The sequence below is a fragment of the Tyto alba genome, unplaced genomic scaffold, assembly GCF_018691265.1.
Source record: "Tyto alba isolate M040663 unplaced genomic scaffold, T.alba_DEE_v4.0 Super-Scaffold_33, whole genome shotgun sequence".
NCBI classification, from domain to species: Eukaryota; Metazoa; Chordata; class Aves; order Strigiformes; family Tytonidae; genus Tyto; species Tyto alba.
The window spans coordinates 12962938-12977398 of record NW_024881308.1 but is presented as its reverse complement, the minus strand read 5'-3'; the positions used below and the strand labels follow the sequence as shown (position 1 = coordinate 12977398).

General features: G+C 41.8%; 2 protein-coding genes across 4 annotated transcripts; one reads left to right on the top strand and one right to left on the bottom strand.

Moving 5' to 3' along the window:
- Positions 1–1767: 1767 nt before the first annotated feature.
- On the bottom strand, positions 1768–9419 carry FAM217B (family with sequence similarity 217 member B). Of its 3 annotated transcripts, none has more exons than XM_042801002.1 (5): positions 9338–9419; positions 7758–7961; positions 6463–6568; positions 6282–6367; positions 1768–5889 (listed from the first exon to the last, which is right to left on the bottom strand). In XM_042801002.1, exons 2-5 carry the CDS (start codon positions 7850–7852, stop codon positions 4698–4700), a joined length of 1479 nt encoding a protein of 492 aa, XP_042656936.1. In that variant the 5' UTR covers positions 7853–7961; positions 9338–9419; the 3' UTR covers positions 1768–4697. The 3 variants fall into 3 exon arrangements, with proteins under 3 accessions (XP_042656936.1, XP_042656937.1, XP_032866349.1); XM_042801003.1 differs by having other exon boundaries at positions 7763–7961; XM_033010458.2 differs by lacking the exon at positions 9338–9419 and adding an exon at positions 8875–9249.
- Positions 9420–10310: 891 nt separating this feature from the next.
- On the top strand, positions 10311–14461 carry PPP1R3D (protein phosphatase 1 regulatory subunit 3D). The gene has a single exon (XM_033010461.2). It carries the CDS (start codon positions 10311–10313, stop codon positions 11232–11234), a length of 924 nt encoding a protein of 307 aa, XP_032866352.1. The 3' UTR covers positions 11235–14461.

Genomic DNA, 14461 nt, shown 5'->3' with positions numbered 1-14461 from the left:
ATGATGCCTTAACACAGCCATTACAGAAGTGACTGCTCCGTGGAGTGGAAATAATCAGTTCCAACTACCTAGCTTGGCCATCAGCAGCAATACAGCCGAGATACGCGGAGCCCCAAGCTCCAGCCTACACTGCAGTTCCTTCTCTACAGCGAAAGTCAGAGGTGCCATCTCGTGGCTGATGAAAAAAATACAACTAAGTAACAAGCAGTATATCACTTTTAATATAGTAAATATACAGTAACTTTGAATTACAAGATCACTTTCCAATGAAATTACTACCAAAAATATCCACAGAAAGTTCAAATAAATAAGAAGACATGTTTACCAACATCAAAAGCTGGGCTGCAAATTCTCAGTTAGTAGACTTCCAGTCTTTCCAGATAGAGCGGTCTGTTTATTTTTTTCAGAAAACCCACCAATGCCAATGGGGGCAACGAATGCTCAGTACCTTTAAAATAAGGCAAAAAAATACTACATTATAGGCATTTTTATACTGTAGAAATTCCAACTATAACATCACCTCCAAGAAGAGTATCACATACTGACTGAAAAAGCTGTCAAAATACCCTCAAACTCCTAACAAGATCCTTGAAATAGCAAATACAAGATAAAAGTTACCTCAAACAATAAATGAAACACAGAGAGGACACAAGCAGTAACGGGATTATGGCATAATTACACAGTCTGAAGTCAAACAAGACACTTCAGTCCAGTAGAAGCCTGTGCAGCACACACCCTCCGCCGTCCTGTTGGGCCGGGTGGGCAGCCAGGAGCAGCGGGGCACTGGGAGCTGTGGTCGCGGCATCCTGGGAGAGGGGCAGCGGCAGGAGGTGAGAGCTCCCTACTTCTGGCAACCCCTTGGCTCTAAACTCAAGTTTCTCAGAACAAATACTGCTGAGCCTTTTTGCCTCTGTAAGAAGCACTATCACCCCACAACCCTGAATCTGTACCAGCAAATGTGAGCTTTCATTCGGAAAGCAAATTACAGTCCACCATCTCAGCCTTCACAAGTGGCCACCCCATGATTTAGGATACTGAACCAGCAGTGGGGATTGATCTGAATCTTCCTTGCAAGGCTCTTCCACTTGAGGAGGCTGTGAAGCCCCTTGTCCCAGAGTGGTGTGCACAGCTCACAAGGTGATGCTCTTTGGAGCATAACTTCTGAGTAACTGCAGCAGCTTGATACCTGCACTGCTGACAGGATGAGGATCTGGAGGCATCATGCAGAAACTTCAGACTGGCTGTATAGAACTGAAAGGTGGGAGGGGGGGAGGTACGGGGGAGATAAAACTTTAACTGACCCCAGTATTCCACTGCAGAAATTAAAGTAATGGAGAAATAAGAAACATGTCAAGAGAAAAAACAATATTTTTTTTAAATTCTTTATGTTATGCATTGAAATTACAGTTTAACATTACTAAGGAAAATAATTTATACATACTGGAGTCAAATTATGTTTCCTCTTATCTTTGTAACACAGTAATTTCATTGAAAACAACATGAGTTGTTCAAAGTTTATACTAGTATAACTGAAATCGAATCTGGCTATTTTTTTTAAATACAACCTGAGTGTATTTGTTCTGTAGGTAGTACTGCAGAACATTAAACCTTTAAATTACCTAGAAGAAAAAAAAAACAACACTCTAAATATCTCACATCACAGTAAACTTGTTCTTCAAGAAGTATTGTCAATGCTAGGTTCAGACACACATATGATCATACTGCTAAACATAGTGAATAAAAAAATATAAATAGCCACACAAATGCTGTGTTGTGGAAGGATTTTAATTCCAAACAATGTATTTGATGGAATAAACTTTTCCGCTATATTCAAAGTGCTTTTAAAGACAATACCCATCAATATAAAATGAAGGAAACATAAACCATAGTCCTCTTCATAAAAGGAGCTCTTTTAAACTATAGGCCCAGAACATAGTCAAGTTAAAATGAAAGCAAAAGTGCTGCAGGATAATATCCAATCTTGCAGGTCTGCTCACACTAAGAGCTGTTTGTTGAGGCAAACACGGAATTTATGGTTTTGTATGCGAACAGAGAAGACTGTGTAAAAAGTAACAAATCAATGAACAAATATTAGATTTGTGTGATTATCATGTGAGACAAACTTACTTGGCCAGATCACAGCCAGAGCTGATGGACATGTACTCAGACATTTTAAGTGGCATCACCAACTCCACCTGCTTAACTTTTTGGTTTCCAACTGATGTCCATCATATCACAAGCACTACATTAAAATAAAACTTTCCTAGGTCTGTGAGAAAAAAGTTTTCTCAGTGCCAATTGCCTCTGCTCTGGTCAAAGCTGACAGAAATACTATTTATTTAATCTTTAAGAAGTGATCATGCAACATGTGCCTCTATCTATATGCCCTCCTTATAACTTACAAAAGCATCAATACAGAGTAACATTTCAGATGAAAATTTGGCACACACTAATATTCAGTGCTATAATAACATGCTGAATTACTGCATCTAACACAATTTGTTTAAAAAACCTGCTATTCTGATTATTGGTATGATCCTGCTCAGCTTGCTTTTTGTGCTTATAGTAGTGCACCAAAATTGTGCACTAAAGTAGTGCTTATTGGCAAGAGTAGAACTGCCAACTTTCACTACTGTTAATGTGAATCAGGAAAACTTGACTAATGAAGGCTTGCAGAATTTGGCCAGAGCCTGAAGTTCTAGCACTGGATGCAAGAACCCTTCATCTGTGAAAAGTGAAATACACAACTCTGGAACAAAACAAAAGGATGAAATGGCAACAATAGAATGTGCTGGTCCTCTGCAGCTGCTGGTGCTGAATGCCACCTTCTAAGTTTCATCACACCTCTGACAACCAACTTATTTGATCTTTGAGCATGTCAGATTCACTTCCACTTTAATTGCATAGAGCTGAATGTACATGCAACTACAATTCATTTTAACTGTAGCTTCACAAATACTGAATATGGAAATATAATACTGTATATTACATCTGTTTCCTTTATCAATTTAAAATTCACATTTGGTCTCAAGTAGACTAGGAAAAAAAACACTAAAAATACTTTTTAGACTATTCCTGAGCAATGTTTTTATGTACTGTAAAATACTCTAGTTTACTACTACATTTATTAATATTCTCACATTTTAAACTACATATAAATCCATGCTTTGAAATTTTACAAAGCTCAAGATCTGGTAGGCACAATGAAAGAATAGAAACAGCTAAGCATCTTAAAACCAAGATGAGATCAACAAAAGAAGTGCAATTTGACTATATACATAATGTACTTTTAGTATTTGCTACTTTTTAATTTTCTATCACAATGTGAAGGATCCACGTGTAAAACCTGGTCCATCAGACCTCAGCTCACTTCTCATAAACAGTTCACTGTGACTGGTGGCTGAGGATGAAGTTAATGCTGCTCAATATTTCATTTTAAAATGAAAGTACAAAACATCCTCTAGAATTTCATCTTTAACAAGATTGTGCCCCCAGATGCTGTGATTGATTTGAAATTTTAACAGATGAACTGACACTTGAATACTCACTGAACTCACTTCATTTTCTCTTGTACCTCACAGACACAAGAGAAAACAGGTCTGAGGACAGGACCCAACCCTGGTTGTACAATTTTTTTCTGCAGGTTATTTCCCCATGTTGCTTCACAAAATCTTGAAACAAGAAGCCAGGCTAATTGAAGGAGACTGGACCATGGGATAAATAATAGTCATCTTGGGTAACTGAAAACAGGTATCTTTTGTATCAAAATATATCTTTATTTGAACTTACAATAGCCTTTATCCGCTGAGTCTATTTTTTATGTTTTGATAAGCTACCAGTTCTGCAAATTAGGCCACGGAGTCTCTAGTATTACCCTCATTTTGCATTAGTCATATATATCCATGTGCAATTCGAAATTTGGTCATTTCCTCTAAATGACAAAAAGCATCAAGGCTTATAAAATGAACTTCAAGGAAAGTTGTAAACACAGTGAAGATTTCTGGGTATAAAAATACACATTCCATTTTCTTAATATGACACTATTGAAGATCTCTGCTCCCTAATAATTTTTTGTCTTAAAAAGAATCCTTTCTGCATTAAAATATTTCAAAACATTATCTCCATTCTTCTTATCAAAAAAAATAAATATCTAATTCATCAAAAAAAAATCCAATTCATCATCTTCTGTGAAGAATTAGAATTTGACTTTGCATAGATAAGCATGCTCCATTATTTTATAAAACAGTTGAGCCCTTTTCCATCAGAAAACATTACCACCAAACCTCTTACAAAATAGCACATCTGTCCAAGAGAAAGAGATGAACCCTATTCTCTCAAATACACCAAGTGTAAGGAACACCACAGTCTTCAATGGACTTCAACTGGTGCGAATAGGACATCATGTTATAATTCTGTATTTCCCTAAACTTTCATACTCTGCTATTGTTATCTTAATTAAGCAATTTTAAATATTTTTGAGGAAATACCACTGGAAGACACTTGCCTTCAGGGAAAAAATTTCCTGCCGGCCTTGCTGGCTTAAGATCAAATATATTGAAATGAACAGTGCTGACTTAGAACCATGCATCAAGAACATATTTTCTCAGGATCTTCCTATGAGGAAAACATGACCCTTCTGCATTGGCCAAATGCCTTCTAGCAGTCAAGAAGCATCATTTATTAATGAAGTTTTTTCTTCATTTAAATTTGTGCGATGTTTGCTTCGTGCCATTTGTTTTTATTTTCCTGTCCCCTGTTGTTTTCTTAGAAGGAACGTAACTGTTGGCATTGCCGTTTTTCTTTGGATTTGTACACGCGTGTGTTTTTAAGCCTTTGATGGGAGCAGCCGAACCATGAAATACTGGGGTTTGATTTGGGGGTCTGATATTACCAACACTTTGAATTTTAGAACTGTTCTCAGAGGGCTGCATATTGAGAAGCTGCTGTTTTGCAGTTGGTTTTTTTTTCAGTTCACTCCTTACTTCACTAGATTGTCTCTGAGAAGACATTGCATATCCCACTCTCTCAGAAAATTTCTGGTGACCTGGATGAGAATGTATCTGGTGACTTTCTTCACAGTATGAATCTCCCCTGTGACCTGAATAGCTTCTGGGCAGCTTTGAAACACTTTCTTGGGGAATCACTTGCTTTTTAGGCACAGGGCTGAGCAATGCTTTGCCTCTGCCAGGGCTTTTTAGGGTACGGATGGAGCTGGGAGCAGTCTGTGGTCTGGCTTTGGCTGCCTTTCCTTTCTCATTCTGTACAGTCTGCATTTGCAGCCATTCCAGCTGCAAAAGGCGATCAATATATTTCTCAAGAAATCCCGTTGGCTTTGGTCGAAATTCAGTTTTACCCTCTACGTTAACAAAGACAGCTAGTTGCTTCAAGTCCCATGAGTTGAAAGGGGGTGGGAGGAAGTCTGGGTAATAATATTCTGATTCTTTAAAACCCGTATCAGGTACATGTTCCAAACAAACTGGATCAATTTCTTCAGCTCTGAGAATGAGTTCTGGTGGTGTGCAGGGAGACGGGGGAATGGGAATCCTTTCTGAATCAGAGAGATCACTGGCACTATCATCTTCAGCATCTTCTTTAATAATTTGTACTGATTCAAAATCAAGAAACATTTCATCTATGGATGCTTCTTGCCATTTAGAAGAGCATGGACCAGCTTCAGCAACATGTTCTTCGTGATTCTTTTCCAACCGTTCTTTTTTACTGCAATAAAAATGTTGCACTGGGACATCTTTAACCCTACAGAAGCTACCTTGTGTGCTGCCCTTTATGCTAGGAGGGATCCTGTGCAGAAAAGATTCATTTTGCCTTCTTTCTGGGAGACTTCTCTTTGGTCCTTGTACTCCATGCAGTGATGTGCAAACACTCGTGATCCTAAATAAAAAGGAAGATCATATCCTGTTAGAACAATTAATGTCTTTGGAACACCAGGATACAAAGGTCTTGCTACCTCCTTCAAGGACATGGACCTACACGAATGAAGCTAAAACTGGCACAGACACTTGGTAATGAGATAAAGTTAAAATTTGCTGGCAGAGATAATACTCCCTAATACTGATTTTTTGGTTTATGCTGATTTTGCCTGAGAACTCACTAAGGCAGGATAGTAAGCTTCCATATCGATAATTTGTTTTCCTCATAAATGCTGAATTCTGAGACCAGTGAAGTCAAAGACAAAATACAGAAGCCATGATGTCATCACAAGCATTTTTTATACCAGTTTGAAATTACTACAAAATAAACAGACAACCTTAACATAAAACTACCTTTTTGACTGACTATTGTCATCCAGCTGGTTTCTTCCCTTCTTAAAAATACTTGGTTGGTTACCATCTTGCGTGTCATGGGAAATCTGGAAAGATATGAAAGTATGTGATTTTATTAAGAAGCTGAAATAAACTAAGCACCCTTTTTCTGTAAACAAACAAACAAAAAGGAATTATTTACCTTTTCATTGACACTTGATACATTTTTGCCTAACCTTCCAGGAGAAGATTTCACATGAGAAATTGATTTATTTAGTCCTTTGGTGCTTGGATGGCTTCTTCCATTACTGTAATGAGCCAGGATTAAACAGAATATCACATGTAAATAACAAGATATACGGTCATCAGAATGGAAATACAATATAAGTTTAGAGTGCAATTTAGTTTAAAAAAAGAGAGTTCATTGTAACTATTCTTAGACTTAAGAAATCATCAAAACTATGCCATGGTCACTTTTTATTTTTTTATGCTACTAATCCACTATTATATTTTTAATATTGCTGATGCAAAAATAAGTAATTAAATAATATGATATAATAATAGAACTTAGCCCTTACACAGAATCCTCCATCAGAGGGTCTCAAAGTTATTCTGGGGATAATAAATAGTAAATATTAGAGACTACACATTTAACTACTAGTTTCTAGAGTACCTGCTACATGGTCCTGCTGCAATTTAACAAAATTAATTATAAAGTACAATATCAAGGCCACTGCAAGCCAAATCTTGCTTGCCTTTCTCATTTGTGTACTCTCAACAAAATTTAAAGGACTATTCCTATGTAGTTAAGAAGTGGAAGTGAGCAAGGAGCACAATCTATTCTGATACTAATACAAAATATTTCACAACAAAGGCACAGACAAAATTCATCATTTTACATTATAGTGGGGTTGTAGCAATAGTAGGAGAAAAACTCATACGCAAGTAAAAGGAATTACATTACTGATCCAGACTGCTTAAAATTAAAATACATTATTTCCTCAATTAGATACATTTTTGTGCAAGCACACAGAATCATTAAATCAGTGTAATCTGTAAGAAACAGAAAACAGTGTTTGTTCTACAAACAAGAAATATTACTAATTTAAAAAAGGAAATCTTTAAAACGTCATTTTAGAACAGGAATGAGAAAACTGTACCCTCCTGGTCTAATCTAGTTTGACTGCAGTTCAGTTAATCTGTCAGGCTGTACATCTTGTTCACAGTTTTTGTCAGTATTGTCAGATTTTGTTTTAGAAAATACTATTTCACCAATTCATGAGCTTATAAAAGAATGAAAATGAGTCTTGTTCCTCCAGCACTGATGCAGTCACCTCTGTCACTTTGTGACCTGCATGGTCATACTGCACCATCATTTCTGTTGCTGTGGATCAGAGAAGATGATGATGATCTGAAGAGTACAGCCATGTACATATTAACCAATCTATAGTATTTAGAGACTTCTGTAACTAGAAAGAAAGAAAATAATTTCCTTACTTTACCATTCCTTCGTGGTTTTCATTGCTTTGGCTTTCCTTTTTCTGTGTTTCTCTGTGCAGCAGTAAGGGATATTCTTGAATGCCTGGTCCCATTATTACTTTTTAAATGGCATCTGCACCTTTATTTTTACATAATCTTCAAATGACTCCAGTCTTTTGGGCTTGTAAGACACAGCGTATCAAATGCAAACATCACCACGTCCTAGAGATGCAGTAAACAAACACCACGCGATTCCTCCCAATGTGTTTTATGTTTAAAGCAGGAAGATAATCAGCTATGAAATGGTACTGGAAAACACTGTCCCCTCCCCCAGCGCTCACTTAATGGGAACCAGTATCATTCGCCTTCCTATTGCCGATCCATGCCGAGCTGTCATCGCGCTGGGTACCGAGAGGAGAGCTGAGCAGCGAGGGCAGCCATGCTCCCCCTCCCAGGGGCACGGGATGGCCACTAAAGCTGCAGAGCACAGCAGGCCAGAGCCAGGCAGGGGGGAGAGGCGCAGGTTTTGCTGTGGGAAGCCCTGCTGCTGCTGCAGCCACCCGGCACAGCCCGCCGTCAGCCCCGGTACTGCAGCAGCACTGGGGGAGGCTGGGCCAGCCGCCCCACAAACCACCGAGCTCTTGCCGTGAGGTTTACCAACCCCTTCCCTGAAAGACTCTTGGTAAAATACAGGAAAAATATCTGAAGGTACGGCAGCGTTAGAAGAGTTACTTCTTGTTGTGTAACGTGATCGTCATTTTGTTCCTCCTGCGCAGCATTACATGTATTGACTGGATCCCAGTATCACAGTCAAATGATGGTGGGTGTTTCTGCTCTTAATTTAACCAGAACAGATGATCAACCAGCTGCACTCTGTGCATGCTGGGTTGTCCTTTTTGTGTCAGAAAATGTGCTCTTCCTATATTCATATATGCAGATTCTGCATCAAATACTTCTTTTTTTCTTTTTCCAAAACAAATCTATTGGTACTCATAAAGTCCTACCAAACCTACTCAGAGCAGAATTTACGGCATTCTCTCCTTTTCCAGAAACTGCATTCCCGTACCAGGGGTGTGCAGATACAATTTGCAAAACGTGACAGACGACTAGCACCAAAATACCTCTCCTTACCCACCTTCAGTCTTGTTGCAGCGCTATTTATGTATTTATATTCATAGCTATTTATATTCGATCCTGTCCTGCTTCTTAAATGTCTCCCTCCCCCTCACCTCCCCGGCCGAGTGAGCGCAGGGGAGGCCGCTTGTTCCCGCCGTCGATCGGATCCCGCCGGAACGGGGCCGGGGGTCTCAGAGCAGCACCAGCATCCCCAGCCCCGCTGCCGGAGCACCTCACCCGCGGAAGGCAGGAGCGGCCGCAGGCTGCTCCCGCTGCTCCGCGCCCGCCATGGCAGGCTGTGCCCTCCCGGGATGCGCCGGCGGTTCCCGCGGCTCTCACCGCGCTGCGGAACGACAGCGACCGGACGGCAGCTCGCTAATTAACGGAGCACTTCCGCGCGTCTCCCGCCTTGCCCTCCTTCCCTTTCCTTACTTTCCCTTGCCCCTCCTGCCCCCCGGCCCCGCCACTCCCCTACCCGTTACCTGCCTCCGCCGCCACCGGCAACTCCGGGCAGGGCGGCGGCGTCAGGTGCGCAGTACGCAGGCGCGCACAGGCGGCTCGCTTTGATTGACGAGTGACGGGCGGTGGTTCGCGCATGCGCCGTCAGCGAGGGAGCGCAGGCGGCCACCGGCCCTGCCGCGGGGCGGCTGTGGGGGGCCGTGGGCTGCCCGGGTGGGTCTGTGCTGCAGATGTGGGCTGTGGAGTGCCCGCACGTAGATCCCTCCTCCGCCAGCCACAGCGCCGAGCCTGCCTTCACAACCCCGCCCGACAGCCCCCCTGCTCCCTCCAGCCCCTGCAGCGGCCTCGGCTCCGGCTCCATCCCGCCCGACAGCCTCCAAGCCTTCCCCAGCCCTCGCGAGTCGCCCAGCATCCAGTGTGACAGCCTGGAGTGTCCCTGCTGCTGCTGCTGCAGGAGCCTGGGGTCGGTCGGCCTCTGCGAGGACAGCCTGCAGGCCCCTCTCGCCGCCTGTGACCGCCGAGGGTACCTCGGGGCACGCCACCGCAACCCCCTGGCATCCAGCGACCTCTCCGACAGCCTGGAGTCCTTGGAGTCCTTCGGTGTCCAGCACGACAGCCTCCAGTCGGTCTCCAGCCTGCGTGAGAGCTTCGGGTCCTCCAGCATCAACAGTGATAGCCTTGAATCCCTTTCCAGCCTGAGCAACGGGTCCACCGGCCAGCACAGCAGCCTGGAGTTTAACAGCCAGTGAGACTGCCTTTATCTCTCCATACAGTGCGCTAGCCTCTGATTCACTTCCAGGTACTGTGAGAGCTTCCAGGTCTCAGCCCTTCATTCAGAAGGCTACGTTGTTCCCATTGATTCTTGCTGCATCTAGTGCAATAACCTCAAATACTCGCTGTCCGTGGCTGCCATTCCCAACTTACTTGCTTCAGAGAGGCAGTGCTTATTATTACCTGCAGTGTTAACACGGATTTTTTTTTTGTCATTTGGTAAGAATGGAGGTAGGTGGTCCTCGGAGGAATCCCAGCTACCTTTCTGATCTCTATCAGAACATGTTACGGGCTGAAGAAGCACGGGGACAAAGGCAGCAGCAGCCCCCCGCAGCGCATACAAGTAGCAGCATGACTCTTGGCAGCAGCACTCCAGCTAAGGAGGGCCCCCAGCCAAATAAGCTTCAGAGCAGCACTTCCTCCAGCTGTGATCCAGCATTACGGCCTATCATACGCCGCCGAGCAAGGTCTTTGCCTACATCATCTGAACGAAGGAGGCAAGCAGCAGTGCAGTGTCAAGTTCCAGGGTGCCAGAGTCGTATGAACCGGGTGAGATTTGCCGATGCTTTGGGCTTGGAGCTCACTGAAGTGAAAGTCTTCCAAACTGGGGAGGATCCATCAATCCCCTTGCATGTCCTTTCCAGGCTCTCAATAAACTCAGATCTCTGGTACAGCAGCTTGGACTTGGAATTTACTATGCAGTGCTTGGTCCCTGACTTCCAGCAGCCTGCAGACTGTATGGATTTCTCCTCTCGACTTCAGGAGCAGCAGGTGTGTCTTGAACGAGTGACCAGCTCAGATTTGGGGCTCAGTGGCACCATCCAGGTTCTCAATGTTGCTTTTGAGAAGCAGGTATCTGTGCGATACACCTTCAACCAGTGGAAAAGCCTCCATGAAGTGTGTGCTCATTGGCACAGTAGCATCCCTGAGAAAAATGGGCAGGATCAGGTTGATGTTTTCACTTTCTTTCTCCCTGTGCCTCCTTTCCTCCTTCAGCTGTGTTCTGTTGTCCAGTTTGCGGCAAGGTACCAAGTCAGTGGCCAGGAGTACTGGGATAACAACAGAGGCAAAAACTACAGTCTTACCTGCCGGACTCACCCCCTTAAGATGCCTAGAGAATGCGAGGAGAGCTGGATCCACTTTATCTGAACAAGCGAAGTGGATGCAGAGCAGCTTGTCAGTAGTCTCAGTGGCACTCTCTTCCTTGGCATGGCTCTCTGCTCCTATGGCAACAGTCTCCTTTTTGAAACCTGCCAAACCTGGCGAAGTGTTCCAGGGCTGGAAAGTGGCCAATGACCCACACTAACCATTCAAAACCTTTCAAAGTAGTAAGAGCCAAAATGTGTATTGAGTTACATCAGTTGAAAGCCCGTGTGATTTCTTGTAGCATATGAGTCGTTGCAGAATGGTTGCAAGAAATATCGTCAGGCTACTAGAGCACAAGAAGACACTCCATGTTGCTAGTAATATTCTGGGTTGCATAAAATATTTGTAACCGATCTATTTTACCATTTTGTACTGCTTGTTTTCTAAATGGACAGTGTGGCTTTACTGGTTTTGTTTCTAACTTTGTTTATATTATCTCACCAAGTCTGGGCACTGTTCCATTTATGCGTAATTTGGATGGCAGACACTGTAGGGAGTATGTGTGTTTATATATATATTTTTAAGAGTGTAACCACATTAAATATTTCCATTAATATTTGGGTTGGCATTACGAGCAGAACATACATGAAAATGTGCTATCAGCCCCTCTGTTTCCCTTAAGAAAAGGCACCATTTTTTTTTAATCTCCAGTGTTTGCAGTAGGCAGCAGGAATGATTGTAACGAAAGTATGTGCAAGGGGGAAGTTCTCATCTTTTTCAGGTGATGCACAAGTAGGCTTTTTCTCTAGATGGTGGTATAGGAATTGTCTTGTGCGCCTGTTTTTACTAAGGGAAACAAGCAATTTTGCACGTGTTGCAATTGCAGTTGAAGATCTTAAGGCACTATATGAATGCCAATGATCTTACCACTGTTACTGGTAACGTTTTTTTTTCATACATATATTCATAACTGCATGAAAAGTTCAGCTTTATTTGTGTAGCATAACTTTTCAAAACTGTCTGGCTGGATATATTAGAAGCGGTGCTTTTTAGGACTGTAGTATGAAAATCAGGCCACTTAGCTTATTTTGGATTGCTGCTTAGTCATCAAAATCACAAGTTGTTTTTAAAATCACCATTGTAAGCAACCCGCAGCCAAGTCTACTGTAGTCCAAAAAGTCTACTGAGTAATTCTGGAAGTGCAGAAAGCCTAGGAAAATTCATGTGTCTGGCACCTTAACGTTACTCCTTAGTTGTGACACCCATTTAGCAAAGCTAGGGTTTCAAGTGAAGAAGCTGCTTGCTTTCAAAGTCCTGCATGATGATTCTGTGAGCTGCTGAGCACCTCTTGCAGAGTGCTGAAACAACTCGATCCTATTTGAAATTGTTGCGAATTGACTGCGATGTTTGCTTTAACTTTGTATTGGAGCACTGTGAGGTTGAATGTTTAAGTTGAAATTGTTTTGAAGGAGTAGGTGAGGCGGAGGTGCAATTGCCAACTACAGAGTTGCCTGCTTTCAATCCACCTGGGTTACTTTCTGTATCTGGGTTAGAAGAGTCACCGTTGCCTATCTGGCAGCAGCTCTTGCCTCCTTGAAAAATCAGTGGAGGGAAGTCTAGTCTTCCTCGTATGACACAAAAAATTAGAGCTCTGTAAGAAGGGGCACTATCTCACTGTAAGGTATTTTGCCTCCTATGGTAGGCTTCATATGACTAAAATAAAATGCAATATAGGACATAATATATCTGAACTAGTCACCTCTACTCTTCATAGTGAATGGAGATGTTTTCGCTATAGTTGGCAGACTACCAGTGGTGTGACAGACTGTATCATCTTTGTTGAGTGCAGAGAGAACACTGCGAGACTAGTTCTGCCATACTGAAACTCTCAGCATTACTGCAGATTGTGCCAAATTATGCCAGAGTCCATAGACATTAGATGAGCTGAAACACCTTCAGTGACTGCAGAAAAATATTTCTTGGCATGAATTGAAATTGCATTAGCCTTACTTTTGTGAAACTTGCTCACTTAAGAAATTCCATTAAAGTTTATCCAGTATTGTTAAAGTCCATAGAAGCATCAGTGAAGGAGAAAATGAACACACACGCACACAAGCACTTGTACCGAATAAAAGGCCCTATTTTAAAGTATTGTTCTCCCCCCTCTTTTCCCCTCCCAATTTCCTGTATTTCTTCCATCACCAAAACCACTGAATTGCCTCTCAGCACACCATAAAAAAATCCCTCTTTTGGGGGACTAATACTTGACACAAGTTAACAATGGGTGTTGCTGGAGCCCAATGCAATATTTAGCTTACTGGCAGAAGGATGTTGTTGCCATCTACTGGGAGAGACTCGTGCAAGCAAACATCAAATTTGAGTGTTACTGCAGGCAGGGACAGATGATGTAAAGTTTAAAGGTTATCATCATGTATACCACAGTGTCAGAGAGAGGTGAGAAATTAATGTCTCAGCAATGTGAGCTTGGCTTGTATTGTCTTCCTTCCTCAACCTCTCAGGGTATTTGCATGTGCAAAATCTTGAAAGCTAAAGTATAATTCCAAGTTTGCCTTTTCTCTCTTTGCTTGTCTTGCTCTGCTGGAGAAGAATTGACAGTAGCTGTTACTAAACAGTTGTCTGGCATTGCTGACTGGGAGTTGACATTATAATGGAACTGAGAGTGATCTCGGAGTTAAGCTGCTAAACATTCACACAAGTACTGGCACCTGTCACATGAAAGATGAAATTTGCATGTATGTTTTCCTGGCACATTCAGTAGTGAACATCAAAATGATTCTAGTTGACAAAAAAGGGATTAAGCCATTAAGTAGTGGTAATACTCACCTGTCATGAAGGTAAACTTACGTCACCTTTATAAATTCTCAGGACAACTTGACTTTCACTGTGTTCAAATTAAGCACTTCCTTATAATGAGGATTTTTGTAAAAGTGAATTTTTCGTAAGGGTTATTGCCATATAACGCACTTTTAAAAACCTGTATTTATTATATGATAAATGGATGTCTAGTAGTTCACAGTTTCAAGGTTCTTTCAAGCATGTTTTTTAAAGAAGTATATGAAATCTATGTAAATGAAAAGGGGTTGTCTTTCCTGATTAAGCATCTTGTCCAGAATAAAGTACATTACACAGTATATCACTAAAGCACAAATGCTAGACAAAAGGTCATTTTGTTTTAGTGGATAGCTGTACAATTCTAAAGTACTTAACTTTAAAAACAATAATAAAACTATGGCTATTGTAATACAAAAAATTGGAATAAAAGCTTTTCA

Excerpts from the sequence above, each read along its gene's own strand:
- PPP1R3D (XM_033010461.2), top strand. The coding sequence starts at position 10,311 with ATGGAGGTAGGTGGTCCTCGGAGGAATCCCAGCTACCTTTCTGATCTC.
- FAM217B (XM_042801002.1), bottom strand. The coding sequence starts at position 7,852 with ATGGGACCAGGCATTCAAGAATATCCCTTACTGCTGCACAGAGAAACA. Across the intron at positions 6,368-6,462 it reads TATCAAGTGTCAATGAAAAG|ATTTCCCATGACACGCAAGA; the intron begins GTAAATAATTCC and ends ATATCTTTCCAG. Across the intron at positions 5,890-6,281 it reads GACAATAGTCAGTCAAAAAG|GATCACGAGTGTTTGCACAT; the intron begins GTAGTTTTATGT and ends CTTTTTATTTAG.